The sequence below is a fragment of the Leptopilina heterotoma genome, unplaced genomic scaffold (assembly GCF_015476425.1).
Source record: "Leptopilina heterotoma isolate Lh14 unplaced genomic scaffold, ASM1547642v1 Lhet_100, whole genome shotgun sequence".
In the NCBI taxonomy this organism is placed as follows: Eukaryota; Metazoa; Arthropoda; class Insecta; order Hymenoptera; family Figitidae; genus Leptopilina; species Leptopilina heterotoma.
In genome coordinates, this window is record NW_025110814.1 from 2886975 (window position 1) to 2907582 (window position 20608).

Consider the following 20608-nt stretch of genomic DNA (forward strand, 5'->3'; position numbering starts at 1 on the left):
AAGTTTCAATTATTTTTACTTTTTTTTTAATATTCTGTTAATTAAATTCGCTAAAAATGTAAGTTACTGGAATTTTTCCTCTTCTCTATATTATTTTTTTTAATGCTATTTTTATCAATTTATTTGTAACAATAAAATTTGAAGGACTTTGAAATTTTTATAATTATTTAAATTCTTATCTTCTAATCGATTCTATAAATTTAGAAAATTTGAATAACTATTTTTTATTTTTCTATTATTATTTTCGAAGTCTATAAATTTGATAATTTACTAAAAGAAAATTTTTTTACACCGATGTTAGACCACAGACTCGTTGATAATGCTCGGGATTGTCAAGGCAATCGACGAGAAATTCGGCTAAGTAATATTTTGAAATTGTACGACCTGGTGACTCGTCATGTTTTACAGTGACTATGGAATGTCGTTCCTCTAAAAAAGAAAAAATTCAATAATATTAATCCTTTTCCTTTTTTGCAGTACCAAAAAAAAAATAAATTATCATTTTAAGAAATTAATATATTAAAATAGATTAAATTTTCATTTATATTTTACCTGCAATATGCGGTGGAAATACGGAAATCCATTTTAAACCGCTGTCCTTAATTAAATTTTGCATTTTTCGATGATCCTCAGTTATATCTTTAAAGACCGGGGGAACTTTTTCAGGTTCATAAAAAAGAAAGGCTGGAAAAAAAATTATTTTTTCTTTATTTTAGTCTTTTACTGGTTTTTTTTATTATTTAATAAATAATTATATCTTTAATTACCCGATAAGCAAACAGAAATAAGTTCAACTTTGTGCTTTTTCATTCCGTTGATGATATTTTTTATTCCTTGAGAAAAAAGTGTTGTGGGTTCTGAAAAGAAAAAAAAATTACAGAAATGAGAAACTGAATATGTAATAATAAAGTTTTAAGATTCAGATTTATTCTTTTCTTATTCAGAGATTAGGTTTTGTAGAAATATTTTCGCAAGAAAAATTGAGAAATTATGTAATTTTCCATAATTTTGCGTTAATATTGGATTCTTTTCATTTTTTTTAAAACAACTGAATTTCTGCTAAGGATTTCATTAAAAATTTTTAAAATAATAATTCAATATTCTTGCGAAGAATTTTATTATAATTTTATTGAAAATAATAATTGAATTCTTAGGAACAATTTTATTATTTCTGAAAATAATTGAATTCATCCTGGACTTCCGGTTGAGTATTGTACGTGAGAGGTGCGTGTCGCAAATCAGAGTAGAAAAAATCGAATTATTTAGATGAAAAAGTGAGAATAAGTGTTCAAATGTGCTTTTATGAGGAAGTATTAAGACCTGGTTAAAGTAATTTCGAATTATTTTATGTGTTAATTGTGGGTAGTGAATAAAGTGTTGATTTTTTATGTGTGTCTGTCTATTTTTGAGGTTAGGAAAAATGGATGATAGAAAAGAAAGTTGCGCAAAAGCGGAAATGAAAGAAGTAGGTAGTGACACCTATAAGAAAGGAAATGGAACACATAAAGAACCAGAAAAGGAAAAGAGAGGCAGAGGCAGACCTGCCGGCTCAAAAAATAAAAAACATAATAACAATGCTAAACTAGACATTATTTGGTTGAATAAAAATAAAAGTGTCGATGAAAACAGTGATAAAAACAAAGGTGAATCAGAAGGGGATTTAACTAGTTGCTCGGAAGAAAACTCAGACTCTGACTCCGCTGAGGATGATTCATTTATAACTCCATTAGTACGATCTCTTAGTTATATAAAAATAAAAAGGTTAGAAGTTATGATAAATTCGTGGTGTGATACAACAGAGGAATGGAAAAGAGAGGAAGAAGTAAAGTGGGAAAAAAGAATGGCAGAAATAGAAAAATTGATAAGGAATGAATTAGAAGATAGGAAAACGGAAAATGATAAGTGCATCAACTGTGAAAGAACTAGAATTCAGGAAGCAGAAAACGAAGCTGAATTGGCAGATTTGAAAAAAGAAGTTGAATATTACAAAGAGAAAACGAAGAAATTAGAATATATACTGAAAATGAAAGAAGATTGGATATCTGAACAATTAAAAGGCTACGAAGTAACGGCAAATAAATCAAGTGCGACAGATAATATAAGACATAATGAAGTTATAAAACAGAGATTTGATTCAGACAAAAACCAAAACTATCTTGAAAACCCGACAACAATGATAAAAATCCCGGTACTTGTTAATTCGCTATCAGAAAGATTGGATAACACTGGAAGGAGAAAAATCTGTTCAAACTTCAGAGCAAATCAACAAATTGTCAGAAAAATTAAGTGCGGAAAAATGGGAGGATGAGAGAAAGGTGAGAAGAGTTAAGAAGAAAAATGTGATTATTGTTGGGCTAACACTAATTACAAATGAGAAAAAACAGGAATTAGAAAACTGGTTTTCTAACGTGCTTAAGTTAGAAATAAGAATAGAACGATTAGAAAGGATAGAAGAAGGCTGGAGAGTTAGATTACAAGATTGGTCATCAAAAGTAAGTTTAATGAAGAAAAAATCAACTTTAAAGGATTCAGGATGGGGAGTATGGATAAAGGATGATTTAACCCTCCGTCACACACCTAGGGAGGGATTCCCTCTACGATTTCAGTATTTTTTAAATAACTTTTGTTTTCCTCATTGCAAAATAAAATTAGTTTCTATACCTTTCGACAATTTACTCCTCAACACATTTCTAAAAAAACATTTAGTTTAAACATAATTAATATTTAATTATAAAGCTTCAAAGCCAGAAAAAACTCAAAAAAGTGAGGTTATGTTAAATAAAAAAATCAAGTTTTCAAAACATTTTTTGTTCCACTGTTGGTTAATGACAAAATTATATTATAAATATAATTAAAATGAATTGTTTAATGATTTTTTTGCTTATTTGTTAATGTTACATGACTTTTACATGTCAAGTGGAATTCCTTCGAAGATGTGCATTCGTGTAATTAATTATTATTTTTGAGACCGAAAATTAATTTTATTAATTTTATATTTAGAATAATTTACTACATATTTGCAAGTTTGTGTTAAAACTAAATTTTTGTTGATTCCTTTGTTTATGTTGTAATGTTGCTTATTTTACAATGTGGTGAGGGATTCCCTCTAAACGTGTGTAAAGTCGTAATTTTTTCTCATGTGTGTGACGGAGGGTTAACAGAAAAGCAAAAGGAAGTTCATGCATGGCTAGAAAGAGAAGCGGATGCCTGGAACCGACAACGAAAAAGAGCGAGAACAGGTTATCAGAAGTTATGGGTGGATGATACATGTCTTGAATGGGATGAACTAGACGGATAATTAAAGCTTAAAAAAGTATATCAAGAGGGAAAAAATACATTTCGGAACACAGGCGAGAGTAGAAACAACTGATGAGATTGCTGTGATGCAGTGGAATGCTCAAGGCTTAAAAAACGTGCAAAAAAATAGACATTTGTGGAAAAGCATGGATATTGTAGTGTTTCAGGAAACGTTTTTAGAAGAAAAGAGGATGGTTAAAGTCTTAGAGACGCTAGACAACAAATTCGAATGGTGTGGTATGGCAGCAGTAAGGACGCATTCTAAAGAAAGAGCGAGTGGAGGGCAGCTAATCGGAATTAAAAAGAGTCTGGAAGCGAACTGGAAGAAAACAGAATGGGAGTTTGGGCTGTAGATAGAAATTAACAGGAAACAAAGAGAAGAATCCTATATTTTAATTACCGGATATAATAATAAACCCACAAATATGAAGCTATTTTTAAAAAAATTAGACCAAAAAATAGATGAACTGGAGGATTATCCAGGAAAAATAATTATTTCAGGAGACTTGAATGCAAAAATAGGAAATGAACAAGGAATAGCAGAATGTGGAATGAAAGAAGACGAAGACGATTTGATACATCCAAGGAATTCAGAAGATAAAGAACTGCGACCAGAAGGAAAGGTTCTTTTGAACTGGTGTGAAATAAGGTCAATGCTTATAATGAACGGAAGGACAGAAGAAGATCTAAGAAGGTAAAATAACATACATTGGACATGGGAAGGGCCTAGGAAGTGTCTTGGACTTAGTTATGATTAAAATGGAAGGTCAGAACGGAATACCAGAATGGTTTAAAGGGTTGAGAGTGCCAACACAAGAAGGATCAGATCATCTTCCTGTGATTTATCATCTAAAATGGAACGAAAATATCAAGAATGAAAAAGGAACTAATAAGAAAGTATTCAGACTAAAATGGAAAGAGGAAAAGACTGAAGAATTTCACAAAGAATGGAAAAATTGCTGGAACGAGAAAGAAAAATTGGAAGATCCGGACCCGGAAAGAAGATGGAGAGACATCGTGGAAACAATTAAAGAAGCGGCAGATAAAGTTGGTATGAGGATTGGCTACCGAAAAGAGTTCGAATACGAAAGTTCATGGGACAATGGAGAATATAAGGCTAAAAGAAGAGAGTTGTTTAAATTACTACACAAGTTTAGGAAAAGGAGGGATTGGACTAACAAACAGGCTTATCTGGAATGCAGAAAAGAGTTGTCAGAATTAAGACAAAGATTAATTAAAGAATGGTTAGATGAAAAACAGAAGAAAGTGGCAGAAAGTAAGAATATTACAGAATGGTGGAAGGCCATGAATTGGTATAGAAAAAAAAGGAAGGTGGTGAACAACAAAATAGAAAAAGAAACGTGGCTTAATCATTTTAAAAATTTATTGGATGGAGTTGATGAATTAGAGAACAGAGAAGAGGACGCAAAAAACTCTCCGAGTACAGATGATTACCATAAAAATAAAACACACGAGGAAAATGGTCATGGAAACTCTAATGGAGAGGAAGACGAGGAAGAGGAAAACGGAGAGGAGGACTTAAACAATCCCATAACACAAGAGGAGATTTTGGATGCCATAAGAAAATTAAAGAAAGGGAAAGCTGCTGGAGAGGATGGTATCACGGTAGAATTTCTATGCGGAATGCCAGAAGAAGGCCTGAAGGAATTCATAAAATTAATTCAAGATTTATGGAAAGAAGAAAAACTGATAGAAAGTTGGAGAATTGCAACTATTTTTACTATTTTCAAAAAAGGTGATGAGAATATAACGACGAATTACAGAGGCATTTCCTTACTAGATGTAGGATACAAAATCATAGCATCAATAATGGCAAGAAGACTGGGTCACTGGTTGGAAGCAGAGGGAAAATTAACTGAGGCACTAAGTGGCTTTAGAAGTAAAAGAGGACCCATGGAACAAGTTTTCGTTTTAAACACAGCAATTGGAAACAGATTAAAACAAAAAAGAGGCAAACTATATACAGCTTTTATTGACTTCAAAAAAGCCTTCGACTTAGTAGACAGAGAAATATTATGGGAGAAAATGGACCGAATGGGGATTAAAGGCAAATTTATAAACGTGCTAAAAGAAGTGTATAGACGAACTAGTAACGAAATTTTAGTAAAAGAAGGGAAGACAGAGAGATTCCTAACCAACAAAGGGGTAAGACAGGGATGTCCTCTTAGCCCTGTCTTATTTAACATTTTTATAAATGACTTTGAACCAGAATTAAGGAAGAAAGGAGATGGAGGCACGGCTTTAAGCTCAAGATCGAATGTAAAAATATTCGCACTGTTGTTTGCTGACGATTTGGTCTTAATGGCAGAAAATGGGAAGGATCTAGATAAAATGCTAAAACATTTAGAAAAATGGTCAGATAAAAACAAGATGGAAGTGAACACAGACAAGTCGAAAATAATGATTTTTCGAAATGGAGGAAGGAGAAAAGCTGAAAATTGGAAATACAAAGAGGAAGAAATGGAAGTGGTTGGCGAATTCAAATACCTAGGTTTCTGGTTCTCAACTAGAAATCGGTACGGTCTGCATGTTAATAAAACTGCTGGAAAAACTCAGCAACTAATTATATTAATAAAGTATGGGGAGAAACTAGAAGAGCAGCAATTTCAGACTTAAAAAGGAAACTGTATTTCATGGATGCAACGGTAAAAGCAGCAGCAATGTATGGGGTTGAATTGTGGGGCTGGGAAAGAAGGGAAGTCATTGAAACAATCTAAAGTCGATACGTGAAGACAAGTATGGGATTATCGAAAACTACACCAGATTATATCTGGAAGATGGAAGCGGGAAGAGGAAGTATAGAGATACAGGCAAGAAAAAGAGCAGGAGCTTTTATAATTAAACTATTAAAAATGGATGAGAACAGATGGCCGAGAAAGTGTTTGAAGGAAGAAGCAAGGAATATAATTAATGGAAATCCAACAAATTGGGGGAAAGGTCTAGATTTGGCACTGATGAATACAGGCGACGGCGAGTTAATCAAAGGGATTTGGGAAGAAAACTCTATAGAAAGGATGGTTAAAAGATTAACCGAAAAACAGAGGAAATTGCGAAGGACCAAGATATACAGAAGAATTTGTCAAGGATAAACCTATCCAGTTATAGCAGCTATTTTAAAGAAATTAAAAAAGATAAAGAGATGGAGACATATTGGCAAAAGAAGAAAGTTAAAAATAAATATAAAGAGACTTGGGCGAGATGGAGATGCGGCAATCCGGTAAAAGAAGACAAAAAGGGCTATGTGAACAAAACTTGTAGAGCGTGTAAAAAAGTGAACGAGACGTTGGAACATGTAATCGGATGTGATGTGATTATCGAAAGACTAGATAAACAAAATACTGAATGGTCGAGAATATGGAGGAGTGAAAACCGACAAGAAAATTGGAGAAAGGAATTATTAAAAGTGCTAACCAAAGACATAGACATTAAATGGTGTATTTTTTTGTGTAATATAGAAAAAATCTTGAAAGATATATATAAAATTACTTTTTTATCTATTGTAGTATAATATGTATTATTAAGATTAAGTATTATGTTGGAATACGGCTGCCAAAGATGTAAAACAAAATTGTAACATCAATGAAATAAAATTCTATTCTATTCTAATTGAATTCATCCTTCATAATTATTCATCATTTTTGGCAAGAGTTTTATTAAAATTTTTAAAAATAATTGAATTCTAAAGAAGAATTTTATTATTTATGAAAATAATTCAATTCTTGCGACGAATTTTATTAAAATTGTATTGAAAATAATTGAATTACTGCAAGGAATTTTATTATTTATGAAAATAATTGAATTGTTTACAAGAATTTATTAAAATTTTAAATCATAATTCAATTCTTTCGAAAAATTTTAAAAAATAATAGCAGTATTTCCAGAAATTTGATTAAAATTGTATTGAAAATAATTGTATTACTCCGAAGATTTTTTTATTTATAACAATAATTGAATTCCAGACAAGAATGTTGTTAAAATGGTATTGAAAATAATTGAATTCCTGTAAAGAATTTTCTTATATATGAAAATAATTCAATTCTTGCGACGAATTCTATTAAAATTGTATTGAAAATAATTTAATTCCTGCAAAGAATTTTACTATATTTATAGAATTAATTCAATTCTAAAGAAAAATTTTATTATTTATGAATATAATTCAATTCTTGCGACGAATTCTATTAAAATTGTTTTGAAAATAATTGAATTTATGTAAAGAAATTTACTATGTATTTGTAAAAAATAATTGAATTCTTAAAAAGAATTTATTATTTTATGAAAATAATTCAATTTTTGCAACGACTTTTATTAAAATTGCATTAAAAATAATTAAATTGGTTCCAAATCAAATTTAAATTCTTTTTTGGTGAAATTTAGTTTAAATTATATTCTGAAAATAATTTAATTCTTCTGAAGAATTTTTGTAAAATTAAAAATTTGAATCTTTTTTATAATATATTTTTATATTATATCTTACTTAAATCGTTTCTTGTGCCAAGAACAACGACAACGGCATTTGTTCCTTCAATTGCTTTTGAAACTTGCTCGGAATTTGTTACATCTCCCACATTAATTTCAATTTTTCCCTTAAATTTTTCCGGTACTTTCGTTGCGTCCCTCACAAAAACTCTCACCTTCAGACCTGTAATGAAAAAAAAAGTTTGAAAAATTCATTTATTTTAAAAATTTTTAACTCTTATATTTCTTTTTGCATGTTATAATAAATTTTTTTCTTTTCATACAAATTTAAATAAATAAATATTATTTCTCTCATTTATAAAAAATGTAATTTTTTTTCAATTTTCTTCATTATTGTTTATTTATCATTTCTTTTGTTCAATTTAAGAATTAAATTTTAATTAAAAATATAATTTAAAAAGTATAATTTGTCTATTTTGATAAGGATTTGGAATTTCTTTTTGTTTTTACATTTTAATTCTCTAACTTTTTTATATTTTTAAATTCTTTGACAACATGAGTAAACGAAAAATTGTAAATAGAAGAAATGCAAAATATATTTCAATTTTTCATTATTTCTAAAGTAAATTTAAATTATTTAAAACAAAATACGCTGATAATAATTTATTAAAAATTTTAATAATGTGAATATCAACTCTTTTTCTTATAAATATTAATGAAAAGTTTAAAAATTTAGTAAACAGGTAATTAACATAAATAATACATTATATTCAGTAATTCCTTATTTTGAACTATAATTATTATTATTATTATTATTATTATTATTATTATTATTATTATTATTATTCTATTATTATATTATTTTCATTATTATTGTAATTTTATTATTTTTACTATTACATTGTCAATGTATAATTTTTATTATCTCCATTATTTCAATCTAATTAATATAATTTTTTTTTCTTGTAAAATTTCCTGTTTATCTAAAAAAAATTTTAACAATATATTTACAATTAAAATTTACACTTAAAATTACAATAAAAATATTAATTTGTAGATAAAATAATAATTATCGATTTAATTATAAATAATATAGAAAATTACATATATTCGAACTTTGATCACTTTTGATGGGAGTAAATATTTTTCAAATTTTGATCGGAAAATAACGTATTACAATAAATAGTGACTTGTTGCTTTCATATATTGACATTGACGTAAAATAATAATCATCATCTGAAGTTAATTTACATAATAGTGAGGCAAAATTTATTATTTACTTATTTTTGAGTTTATAAAATGAAAATTGTTGAAAAATCTATAAATTATAATATATAAATAATGTTTTTTTATATATGTACCTTTTTGAACTGCATGTTCCAATGAACATAGACCGGTATTACCAGTGGCACCAAAAATGACAATTTTCATCATTTTCGTTTTGGAATAAAAAAATTGTTAGAAAAAATTTTCTTTTTCAAAAATGAGAAAATTTTATTATCGTCGAAAAATTGTTATCTCGACGATGTACGTGTATGTTTTATAGAGAAAGTGTGTTATAACAACTATATATTATGTGACAATAAAGATTTGAATTTCCAGTTCCCCCTCCTTTTTGGACAATCGAACACTGACTACGTGACTTTATCCAAGTAAACTTGAAACATTTTATTTTTCTTTCTCGCACACTCCCACTTCAATTCATTTTTTCTCACGAGTCATTGACTCTCGGCTGTTAAATCAGATTTCTATACTGATAAATTTCCATAAGTCTCCTTTGCACTTTTTTTTTGCTTCTATTTACAAATTATTTTTATTATTTGAAATTTTTCTTTTGTTTTTTAAATTTTCAAAATTTTCTTTTCTTTTCTATTGTGTTTTTTTATTTTACGCCTTTTCGTCTTTCGAGTTATTCAGTTATTTGTGAAAATTTTTTGTCCGTTTTTCTTTTCTTCCCTTTTTTAAATTTATTTTTATAATTTTATAACTGCGAGTTCTTGATTTAAAAATAAATAAATATTATAAAATAGACGATTATTAAATTAGATTCATTTTATAATTATTATAAAATAAGGAAATTGATAAAAATAAATTATTCGTATATTTACGAATACGATAGTTAATCAAATAGTAAATTAATCTTTTGATGTTAACCGATTCCCTTCCAAAAGGTATCTTCGTTTTTGTTAAAAGTCAAATATTATAAATATTTTCCGGCTTTAAAATGTTGTACCGAAAATATTCTTCTTTCGGAGAAATTTTATTTACAATTTTTCTCCTTCTCCATTTATGTACAGTTTTTTTTAAATTTTCTCGAGTAATTTATACTTTTAATATTAAATAGATATTTATCCTTTTAATATAATAAAAGGAAAAAATTCCCCTCTCTGTCTCTTTAGGGAATCAAAAAATTTCCCATATACAATCATTGGCTGATGAATCGATAACTTGAAAAAATGGATTCGTTGCTAATGATGTTGACATTTGATCTGCATCATAATTTGTATGACCAACAAATAGTTTTAAAATAATTTTTGCTTTTCTACTCATTGTGACTTGATTTGCAATATTAATTAAATTATTGACATTAAATTTATTCCAGGACGCGTCGAGCTTCTCCAGATTCATCGATGTACGCACTAAATTACACAAATTCTCCTCCTTTAAACGATGACAATTTCGACAGACGAGTATTTTTAGATGAATCATTTTCTCGAAATTCTCACCCGTCACTTTTGTCAGTCCGTTTGCTATTAAATTTTCGAGTCGCGGTTTCGTCGCCAAATGAGCGATTCCCTTTTCTGTGATTTCGAAACAGTCTGTAACAAAAAAAGAGGCAATAAAAGTTTTAGAAAGCGAATGAAAAAATTATTTCGTAGAAATACAAACTATGAAATACTTTTTTTTCTTTTCTTTTTAATAAATTAAATATCAAACGATTTTTAAATTGAAATCACCGTTAAAATTAAAATTTTGAATCATATCAATTAAAAATTCTTAAAAAAGTTAATTATAAAGAGAAAAATTTTTAAGGCAATTTTATATTAAAATTTTTTTGAAATTTTTAATTAAAATCCTTTTGAAAAAAATTACTTTTAAATTTTCGCAAAAGTTCTTTTAGAGAAATTCAATTATTTTCGAAAAATTAAACCAAAATATTTTTAAAAAATTTATTCTTAAAATTTACTTCGCATAATTTTTTAAAATTTTCTTCAGAAAAGAGTAAATTAAATTTGTTTTGAATAATCTTCATATTTATTGACTTAATCAATAAAATTTTGGAAAAATGATATATTTTTATAGATTTATAATTAAATTTCTTCAAAAAGTTGATTACAATTTTTTAATATATTTCAAAATATTGTTAAAAAAAATCCAATTATTTTCAAACCATTTTTTCTAAGTTTTTATTATTAGGAAACTTTTTAATTCTACGTAATTAAAAAAATTGATTTTCAAATATTTACTTTAATAACTTAATAAAAAAAACCCTGAAGTGTTATTATAAAACCCTGAAGAATTATTATAAAAAATTGAACTTTTGTATTTAAATAATTGAATTCTCGTAGAACTTCCCGGTAAGAATTGATTTAGAAAACAAATTTTAAGCAAAATTTTAGAAATTTTATTATTTGTAAAAATAATTTAATTCTTAAGAAAAATTTTATTATTTATGAAAATAATTTAATTCTAGAGAAAATTTTTTGAAAATAATTGAATTCTTACACAGAATTTTATTATTTATGACAATACCTAATTAAATTCTTAAGAAAAATTGTATTGAAATTTTTGTAAATATTTGAACTTGTGGAAAGAATATAATATAATAAAAATAATAAATAAAATAATAAATTTTATTAATGAATATAATTTATGAAAATAATTGAATTCTTTAGAAGAATATTATAAAAATTTTTGAAAATAATTTAATTCCTGCAAAGAATTTTATTATTTATGAAAATGATTAAATTCTTGCGAAAAATTTTATTGAAATCTTTCAAAATAATTGATTTCCTACAAAGAATTTTACTATTTATTAAAATAATTGAATTCTTACGACGAATTTTGTTAACATTTTTTTTTAAATAATTGAACTCCTGTAAAGAATTTTACTTTTTACAAAAATAATTGAATCCCTGCGAAGAATTTTATTATTTATGAAAATAATTAAATTCTTGCCAAAAATGTTATGTACATTTTTGAAAGTATGTAATGGAATTCCTGCCAAGAATTTTTTGATGTATTGAAAAATAATTTAATTCATATACGAAAAAATTTATTAGATATTTATAAAAATAATTGAATTCCTGCCAAGAATTTTTTTATGTAATGAAAAATAATTTAATTCATATACGAAAAAATTTATTAGATATTTATAAAAATAATTTAATTCCTGCAAAGAATTTTACTTTTTACAAAAATAATTGAATCTCTGCGAAGAATTTTATTATTTATGAAAATAATTAAATTCTTGTGAGAAATTTTATTAAACTTTTTAAAAATAATTGAATCCTTGCAAAGAATTTTTTTTATTTAGGAAAATAATTGAATTTTTGTAAAAAACTTTATTAAAATTTTTAAAAATAATTGAATTCTTCAGAAGAATTTTATTTTTTATGAATATAATTGAATTCTTGGGAAGAATTTTATTAAAATAAAATAAAAATTTTAAATATACTGCTTATATTGATGTATTGAATTTTTTGGCAGTAAAATGCGAGTGTTTTGAGTGCATTGTCAGTAATGTAGCTATTGTGTTGAAAATCGAGCATCCTTAAATTTTCGAAACGAGCAATTTCTTTAACTTCCTCCTTTTTTATGTAATCGAGACCCACGTAGCCACTTAATCTCAAAGCTTGTAAATTTTCATTACGACTGCCAATTGCTCGCAAAAGTTCCACATTTATCGTAGGATACGAATCAATTGTCAGTGCTTTTAGTTTACAAAGTCTGTTGATTACCTAAAAATTTGAAAAATCAGATATGAAAATTTGAAAAAACAAAATATTTTCTTTAAATTTTTTTTAATTATATAATAATTCTAAATAATTTACAAAATGAAAATTAAATTTCTCAAATGAAAAGAATTGGGAAAAACTAAAAAAAAAATGAAAACTAAAAGAAAAGTTTGTCTTACATTTGAAATTGCAGTCGATGAAGAGTGAATCATTCGCATTAGATGAAGTTCCTCTAAATTTATTGGCAATTTTTCTAAACACTTGCCAGTGATATTATTGCAACTGAATTTGAAATATTTTAAATTCACCATTTTGGCAAATATTTCACTGAGTTCATCCTCGTCCCATATCCATTTTCTTGAGACGAAGCAAAATTTCACAATTTTCGGACAACTCTCCATTAATGCCCGTAGACCCGGTAAATTTACACATGGATCTGATATGAAAATTATTTCAATTTCCGTACAACTGTTGGCGATTATTTTCAAAATATCTCGTGTTGCACCAATAATGTGAACTCTATTTGAGTCCTTGCGTCTAATTGTTCCATCCTGATTAAATCGTTTGCAAATATCAATTTCAATTAAAAATCGTCCGCAACGATTTAGTACTTGTTTCAAAATTTCAGCGTCCACATAAGTGAATCTATCGTTTTCCGGAAAACCCCAGGTGCTTAGTGCGAGATTGAATTTTCGAAATTTTGACCATGACTGGAGACTCAATTCACGCCAACGATGACAAACTGGGGGGAAAAATATTTTATTTTTCATTAACTAAACAATTAAATTTGCCACAAAAATTTAATTTTCTTTTTCCCTGATTTTCAGACAAAATTTTGACTTTTACCCTAAAGAATATTCTGATTCACTCTAAAAATGATTAGATACTCAAAAAAATGTACCTACTATTACATTTATTTACGAACTTCTTTAATTGCAAAATTATTCGAAAACAACAATAACTTCTTTTTTAAATAAACATTTAATGATTATTATTTTTCCGCAGGAATTAAAATTATCAAAACATTCAAATTCAAACCTTTTTGAAATTCAACAACTTATAAGAAAATTATTATAAAACATGAAGAAATCGAACACTCCGAGTCTAAAATTTTAATTATTAAATTTTTCGAAATTTTTAATTAAAAATGTTCGAGTGATAAAATCATTATTCTATAATATAAGAATATTGTTACTAAAAATTTTTCAAAATTATTTCCATCATTTCAATTCAATTATTATTTTCTAGAATTTTTAACTAAAATACTTCTCTAAATTAATTATTTTTAATAATTTCTGAAAAAGTTCTTTGAGAATTTTTAAATCGCGTTGGTTAAAATTCAATTTTAAGAAATTTCATGGATTATTCGGAAATTCTTCAATTGTACCTATATTAGAAAATAAAAACTTCAAAAAAAATCAATTGAACTTTTTCAAAAAAATTAATTCTACAAAATTCTTAGTTATAAATATATGAAAAATTCAGATTTTCAAAGATTTTAATTTGAAACACTTTCAAAATCTAATTATTTTTAAAAATTTTGATACAATTCTTCGCAGTAATTTAATTATTTACATAAATAATGAAATTCTTCTCAGGAATTTAATTAGTTTCATGAAAAATAGAATTTCTACAAAGAATTTAATTATTTAAAAAAATTTTAATACGATTCTTCACAGAAATTCAATTATTTTCAAAAAACGTTAACAAAATTTTTCAAAAGAATTTGATTGTTTTCAGAAATTTTAATGAAAGTTTTTACCTCAAATTTTTATTATTTTCAAAAATGTTAATACTTAATATTCTTCACAAAAATTCAATTATTTTCGTAAATGAAAAAATTTCTTAGAGAATTTCAATTATTCTACAAAATTTTTAAAATAATGCTTCCAAGAAATAGAATTATTTTTAAAAATTCTGATAAAATTATTTAAATTTTAACTGAAATTCATTTTTAGATAAATTTTTATTAGGAAACACTACGAGAATTCAATTATTTAAATACAAAAGTAAATAATTTATTGAATAATTGAATTCAATTCAAGAATTTTATCCACAAATTTTTAAATATAATTGAATTGTTTCGACGAATTATAATAACATTTTTAAAATTAATAATTGAATATTGTTTATATGAATTTCATTAAAAAATTTTGAAAATAATTGAATTCCTGAGAAGAATTTTATTATTTATGAAAATAATTGAATTTTTTAAAGGAATTTTATTAATATTTTTAAAAATAATTAAATTTCAATACTATTTATGAAAATAATTTGATTCTTGCGAAGAATTTTATTAAAATTTTTGAAAATAATTAAATTCCTGTGAAGAATTTTATTATTTATAAAAATATGTAATTGAATTTTTAATACAAAAAAAATTCTTTTTGAATCAAATCTAAAATTAGTTGTAAAAAAGATAATGACAAATTTTATATTTTAAATTACCTCTTTCAATTTTTATTTTATCGACGATTGGAAGATATTGAAAAATATGTAAAAGACAATCATCGTTCAATCTTAAAAAATTAAAAGCCATCGTAAAATAATTGACACCTGAAAAAGGGAAAAGAAAAATATTAGTTTGGTATTCATAATTAAACTATTAAATTTCAATAAATAAAATCAATACAATACATTTAATTTATTAATTATTTATTTATAATAAATAATTAAATTATTTGGAACGTGTACCTATATTAAATTATAATTAAATATTTATAAATTAATATTTTGCATAAAAAGGCATTTTTGTAGCCAGTTTACTGCTAAAATAAATAAACAAAAATAAACAATGAAATTATTCTATTGTTCGAGGTAAAATAGGACAAAATCGAACAATAAAAATTCAAACTAAAAATTAGTAATAATAATTATAAATAAAGTAATAAAATAAATAATAATAATAATAAAAAATAAATATATAAACAAATACTGTAAGTAAAAATATAAATAATACATTAAAATCGTTAAAATAAGGAAAAAAAGGTACTTTTTTAGGTTATGTTTTCCAATTTGCCATTTTGCAGAATTTTATAGACAAAGTCCAAAACCTAATAATTATTCCAATATTTTACGTAACGGCCAAAAAAATCTTCCCCTAACGTTATTGTTTTTTATAAAACCTTCAATTAAAATTAATAAAATTAAAAGTAAAACTCGTCAAAGGTTTCTTTATAAACTTTCTAAATAACGTAAAGTAATTTCATATTTTCGTTGATTTAAACGTATCTTTCAACTTACCGTCCTAATATTCAATACATACTCAAATAATTGATTTTAATTAATAAATAAAAGAATCATTTTAATATCGTAAACTGTAAGTAAAACAAAAATTTATTCCGCAACCGTTAGAGAGAAACGCGCCGCAAACGTTTTTGTTTACAAACATTTTTCTTTTCAAAATTCGCGCTCTCTGTAAAACAAGAAGAAATAAAGGTGTGATCATTATTACATATTTCCTTCATTTAATTAAGCATAAAAAAACTATTTGATTGGTCGAAAATTTCAATGCGAACGGAATGACCAATCAGATTCGATACAATTATGAATGACGACAATGAGAATGAACCTTGAGTTCGACATTTTTTTTCTACAATTGTATAATATTATATTATGTTTGAGATATAATTTCATTTATAATTGGAGTTTAGTTTAAATAATGAATTTTAAATAATATAAATAGTGAAAATAAAGAATATAATAAATTATAATTTATAATTTATAATTGTAATTTTGCAAAATATGATTAATTATTAATTATTTATATTTGATTTTGAATCTTCCCGCGTTTTACCATTAGGGTAGAGTTCTCAGCAAAGTTTTCGTATTTCTGTTGTTAGAATATGAAAGTGGCGTTATTTACATTGTTAAATTCGACGATAACGTCACACGACTATACAAAGTAAATGTCGTGCTGTTTTTATTTTTCACTTTAATTTATTCCGATTACCTTATAAGGTGCGAAAAAAGAATCTCTTGAGTAAACTGTAAACAGGTATTTAAAATTAGGTTACAAAATTTTTAGTTTAAATCACGTTTAAACGCCAAAAAAGGGGTGTGAGAAAAAAATAATTCATTACCGGTACGTGGCTGTCAATTTACCGTTATAATTTTGGATTTCTTTGATTGAATTTCACTTTTATTTCGTTTTGAGTTTTTCTTGGGACTTAAATATAGTAAATATAACTATTTTCGCTTTTTAAATGCAAATAAAGTTGCATCCAATTCTGCAATACTTTACATAACCTCACTTTTTTGACATTCAAATTTTAGTTATTATTATAATGTTAATTAATTAATAAAATTTACGAGTTACAAATTAGGAACTTATTGTTTTTGCTTAAAAATGAAGTATTGCTTCCTGATTATTAATAAAATCACTCTAATATTTATGTGATAGGATGATTTTTATTAATAATTATTAAGAGTTGAAAAGATAGTTATTTAAATTTCATATTTGAAGGCAATTTTTCACTGCGTGTTAAAACTTTTTGAATTTTACAAATTTAAGTTGAAAATAAACAAAATGGAAGCTGCCGTTCAGCAGAAGCTCGCGGAAGTCGCTCAAAAAGTTGAGGAGCAGTTGGATGCAGAAATTGAGCGTCTCGATAAATTGGACATCGATGACATTGAAAAATTACGTGAAAGAAGATTGAAGGAAATAAAGAAAATTCAACATCAAAAGCAACTTTGGATTTCCATGGTGGGTTTTTCAATTCTTTCGGTATTATTATTATTGCTACTGAACGAGTTCTTATTTGCAAAAATAATAAAATTCTTTAAACATTTCAATTAAGTACTTTCAAAGTACAATTCCAATAAAATTTCTCGAAAGAATTCAATTATTCTTTTTTAATTTTATTAAATAATTCCTTCCAGAAATTCAACTACTTTTAGAAATTTAAATAAAATTCTTCAAAATAATTATCCAATTATTTTTATAAATATAAAATTTTTTGCAAAAATCCAATTATTTTCATAAATATAAATTCTTCACAGGAATTCAATTGTTTTAAATGTACAATTTCAATAAAATTTCTCGAAAGCATTCAATTATTATAATTCTTCGCAAAAATTCAATTATTTTCAAAAGTAATAAAATTCTTGCCAAGAATTCAATTATTTTCATAAATAATATAATTCTTCCCAAGAATTCAATTATTTTAAAAAATAGTAAGATTCTTTTGCAAAATATCAATTGTTTTCTAAAATTGTAATAAGTCCTTCGAAACACTTCAATTATTTTAATAAATAATTCAATTTAATAAAATTCTTTACTAGAATTAAATTATTTTCATAAATAATAACAACCTTCGGAAGAATTAAATTATTTAAAACTTTTTGCAATAATTCAATTATTTTCTTAAATAATAAAATATTTTACAGGAATTCAATTATTTTCTAATGCAATTTGAATATAATTTCTCGAAAAAATTCAATTATTTTTTAAAAATTTAAATAAAATTCTATATACAAGAATTAAAATGTTTTCAAAAATATGTAATAAAATTTTTTGCAAGAATTGTATTATTTTCGTAAATAATAAAATTCTTCTTAGGAATTTAATTTTTGTTAAAAATAGAAAAATTTTTTGGAGAAATTCAATTAATTTCAAAAATTTTAATAAGATTCTTCTTAAGAATTCAATAATTTTTATTAATAGTAACATTCTTTGCAGGATTTCAATTATTTTCAAAAATATTAATAGAATTCTTCTTAAGGTCATGTTATTCAGTGGTCACGTGCCCCATATAATTTACTATGGGAACACGTGACCAATGAATAACATACCCTTAAGAATACAATAATTTTTATAAATAGTTAAATTATTAGCAGGAAATCAATTATTTAAAAAAATTCAATTATTTTCATAAATAGTAAAATTCTTTGCAGAAATTAAATTTTTTTCAGAAATTTTTATAATATTCTTCTAAAGAATTCAATTATTTTCATAAATAGTAAAATTCTCTGCAGGAGTTCAATTAGTTTTAAAAATTTCAATAACATTTTTCGCAAGAATTAGAATTTTATTATAATTTTATTGAAAATAATTGAATCCCAGGAAAGAATCATATTACTTTTGAAAATAATTCTTCGCTGGAATTCAATTATATTGAAAAGTAATATGATTCTTTTCTGGGATTCAATTATTATTTTCAATAAAATTATAATAAAATTCTAATTCTATTCTATTCTATAATAAAATTCTACACAGGAATTGAATTAAAAAATTTTTTAATGTAATCCTTAGCAGAAATTCAGAGTGTTTTTAAAAATTTTAAATAAATTTGTTTATTAGAATTTAATTATTTTCATCAGTAATAAATTTCTTCTTAGAAATTTAATTTTTGTTTTCAATAAATTTGAATAAAAATCTCTTATTGAATTCAATTATTTTCAAATTAATTAGAATAAAATTTATCGAAATAATTAAAATTATTTTCTTTTTAAATTTAAATCAAATTCTTCGGAAGGATTTAATTATTTTTTTAAAAACTGTAATAAATTTCTTTAGAAAGAATTTTTGCTTCAATAAAACTTAAATTAGAATCTCATTAATTATAATTTTTTTTCCTCTCTAATTTTTCTATTTTCTTTTTAGGGTCATGGAGAATATTCCGAGCTGTTTGATGAGAAGGAATTTTTCGACGTTTCGAAAAAATCGAAAAACATTGTTTGTCTATTTTACAAGGACGGTTCACCACGTTCAAAAATTGCAGATATGCATTTGAAAATTCTAGCGAAAAAGCACGTGGAGGCACGATTTTGTAAACTCAATGTCGAAAGATGTCCATTCTTGACTGGTAAACTTATATTTTTTATTTAAAAAATTATTTTATTTTTTATTTTCTTTATATTTTATTTTATTTATATTTCATTATTTATACATTTTTTATTTTATTTTTTTGCCTCATTTATTTCTTTATTTTGTATACATTTTAATTAATTAATTAACTTTAATCGTAACAATTGAACAATTTATTGAAAAAATTGATTTTTATTTTCTTTTTCTTTTATTATTAAATCAATCTTTAACGCTCGAGTTGTTTACATTAAAATTCTAATAATAAATTGAATTCAAATAAGAGAATAATATTTTCTTTGTAATTTTAATCTTAAAAATTTAACGATTTATTGCATAAAAATTATATTTAATTTTTGTTTTTAGAACGATTGAGAATAAGAATAATTCCAACGATTGCCCTTGTCGTCGATAGTAAGGCAAAAGATTACATTGTCGGTTTCACTGATTTGGGTAATTGCGATGATTTCTCAACTGAAATGATGGAATGGCGAATCGCTCAATCGCGTTGCATTACTTATAGTGGCGATCTAATGCATCCACCAGAGCAGGAGAAAAAGCCATGGTTAAATCAACAACAAAAATCAAAAACAATTCGTGGCAAGGAATCTGACGATTCAGATGATGATGATTAACAAAAATTATCATTCTTCAAAATTGAATAATTTTCATGCCACACAATTTTTTTTTATCTCCACCACGCTACTCGATGAATTGTTGTCTTTGAAATCTTTAAGGTTGTATATTTTTTTTTAAAAAAGAAAAAAGAAACATTGCACTATTTATAAATTTACAAATTCGTTGCACGTCGTTAATAGAAGGAATTTATAATAACAAAGTAATTATTTATTTAAATTAAATTTAAAATGTTAATTAATTAAAGTTTGTAAAAGAAATAGACAATTAAATTAGAGGAAAACATTTAATAAACACTTTTAGTTAATATTTTACTTATTTTACTATTTCACTGATTAATTGAATTTCACTCATTTTAATTGAAAGAGATTATTAATTGTTTGGATTTGAAAATAGTTTAATTGTCTTTAAAATTAAAGTAAATTAAGAAACAAAATTAGTAAATACCGAAAAATAAATTTCAGTTCGAATTAAT

At 24.8% G+C, this 20608-nt stretch overlaps 3 protein-coding genes across 5 annotated transcripts; 1 reads left to right on the top strand and 2 right to left on the bottom strand.

Annotated features, from left to right (window-relative positions):
- Positions 1–233: 233 nt before the first annotated feature.
- On the bottom strand, positions 234–9364 carry LOC122498967 (flavin reductase (NADPH)). The gene is made up of 5 exons (XM_043606983.1): positions 9096–9364; positions 7793–7957; positions 768–857; positions 553–684; positions 234–429 (listed from the first exon to the last, which is right to left on the bottom strand). The coding sequence occupies exons 1-5, from the start codon at positions 9166–9168 to the stop codon at positions 287–289; spliced, it is 603 nt and encodes a 200-aa protein (XP_043462918.1). The 5' UTR covers positions 9169–9364; the 3' UTR covers positions 234–286.
- Positions 9365–9668: 304 nt separating this feature from the next.
- LOC122498932 (F-box/LRR-repeat protein 7-like) lies at positions 9669–16071 on the bottom strand. Its single transcript, XM_043606935.1, has 5 exons — positions 15936–16071; positions 15141–15248; positions 12872–13434; positions 12413–12695; positions 9669–10553 (listed from the first exon to the last, which is right to left on the bottom strand). Exons 2-5 carry the CDS (start codon positions 15229–15231, stop codon positions 10138–10140), a joined length of 1353 nt encoding a protein of 450 aa, XP_043462870.1. The 5' UTR covers positions 15232–15248; positions 15936–16071; the 3' UTR covers positions 9669–10137.
- A 438-nt stretch (positions 16072–16509) lies between these two features.
- On the top strand, positions 16510–20381 carry LOC122498947 (thioredoxin domain-containing protein 9). 3 transcript variants are annotated; one of them, XM_043606973.1, is made up of 4 exons: positions 16510–16652; positions 17206–17397; positions 19297–19498; positions 19864–20380. In XM_043606973.1, the coding sequence occupies exons 2-4, from the start codon at positions 17221–17223 to the stop codon at positions 20130–20132; spliced, it is 648 nt and encodes a 215-aa protein (XP_043462908.1). In that variant the 5' UTR covers positions 16510–16652; positions 17206–17220; the 3' UTR covers positions 20133–20380. The 3 variants fall into 3 exon arrangements, with proteins under 3 accessions (XP_043462908.1, XP_043462894.1, XP_043462901.1); XM_043606959.1 differs by having other exon boundaries at positions 16542–16689; positions 19864–20379; XM_043606966.1 differs by having other exon boundaries at positions 16569–16776; positions 19864–20381.
- The last annotated feature ends 227 nt before the right edge of the window (positions 20382–20608 follow it).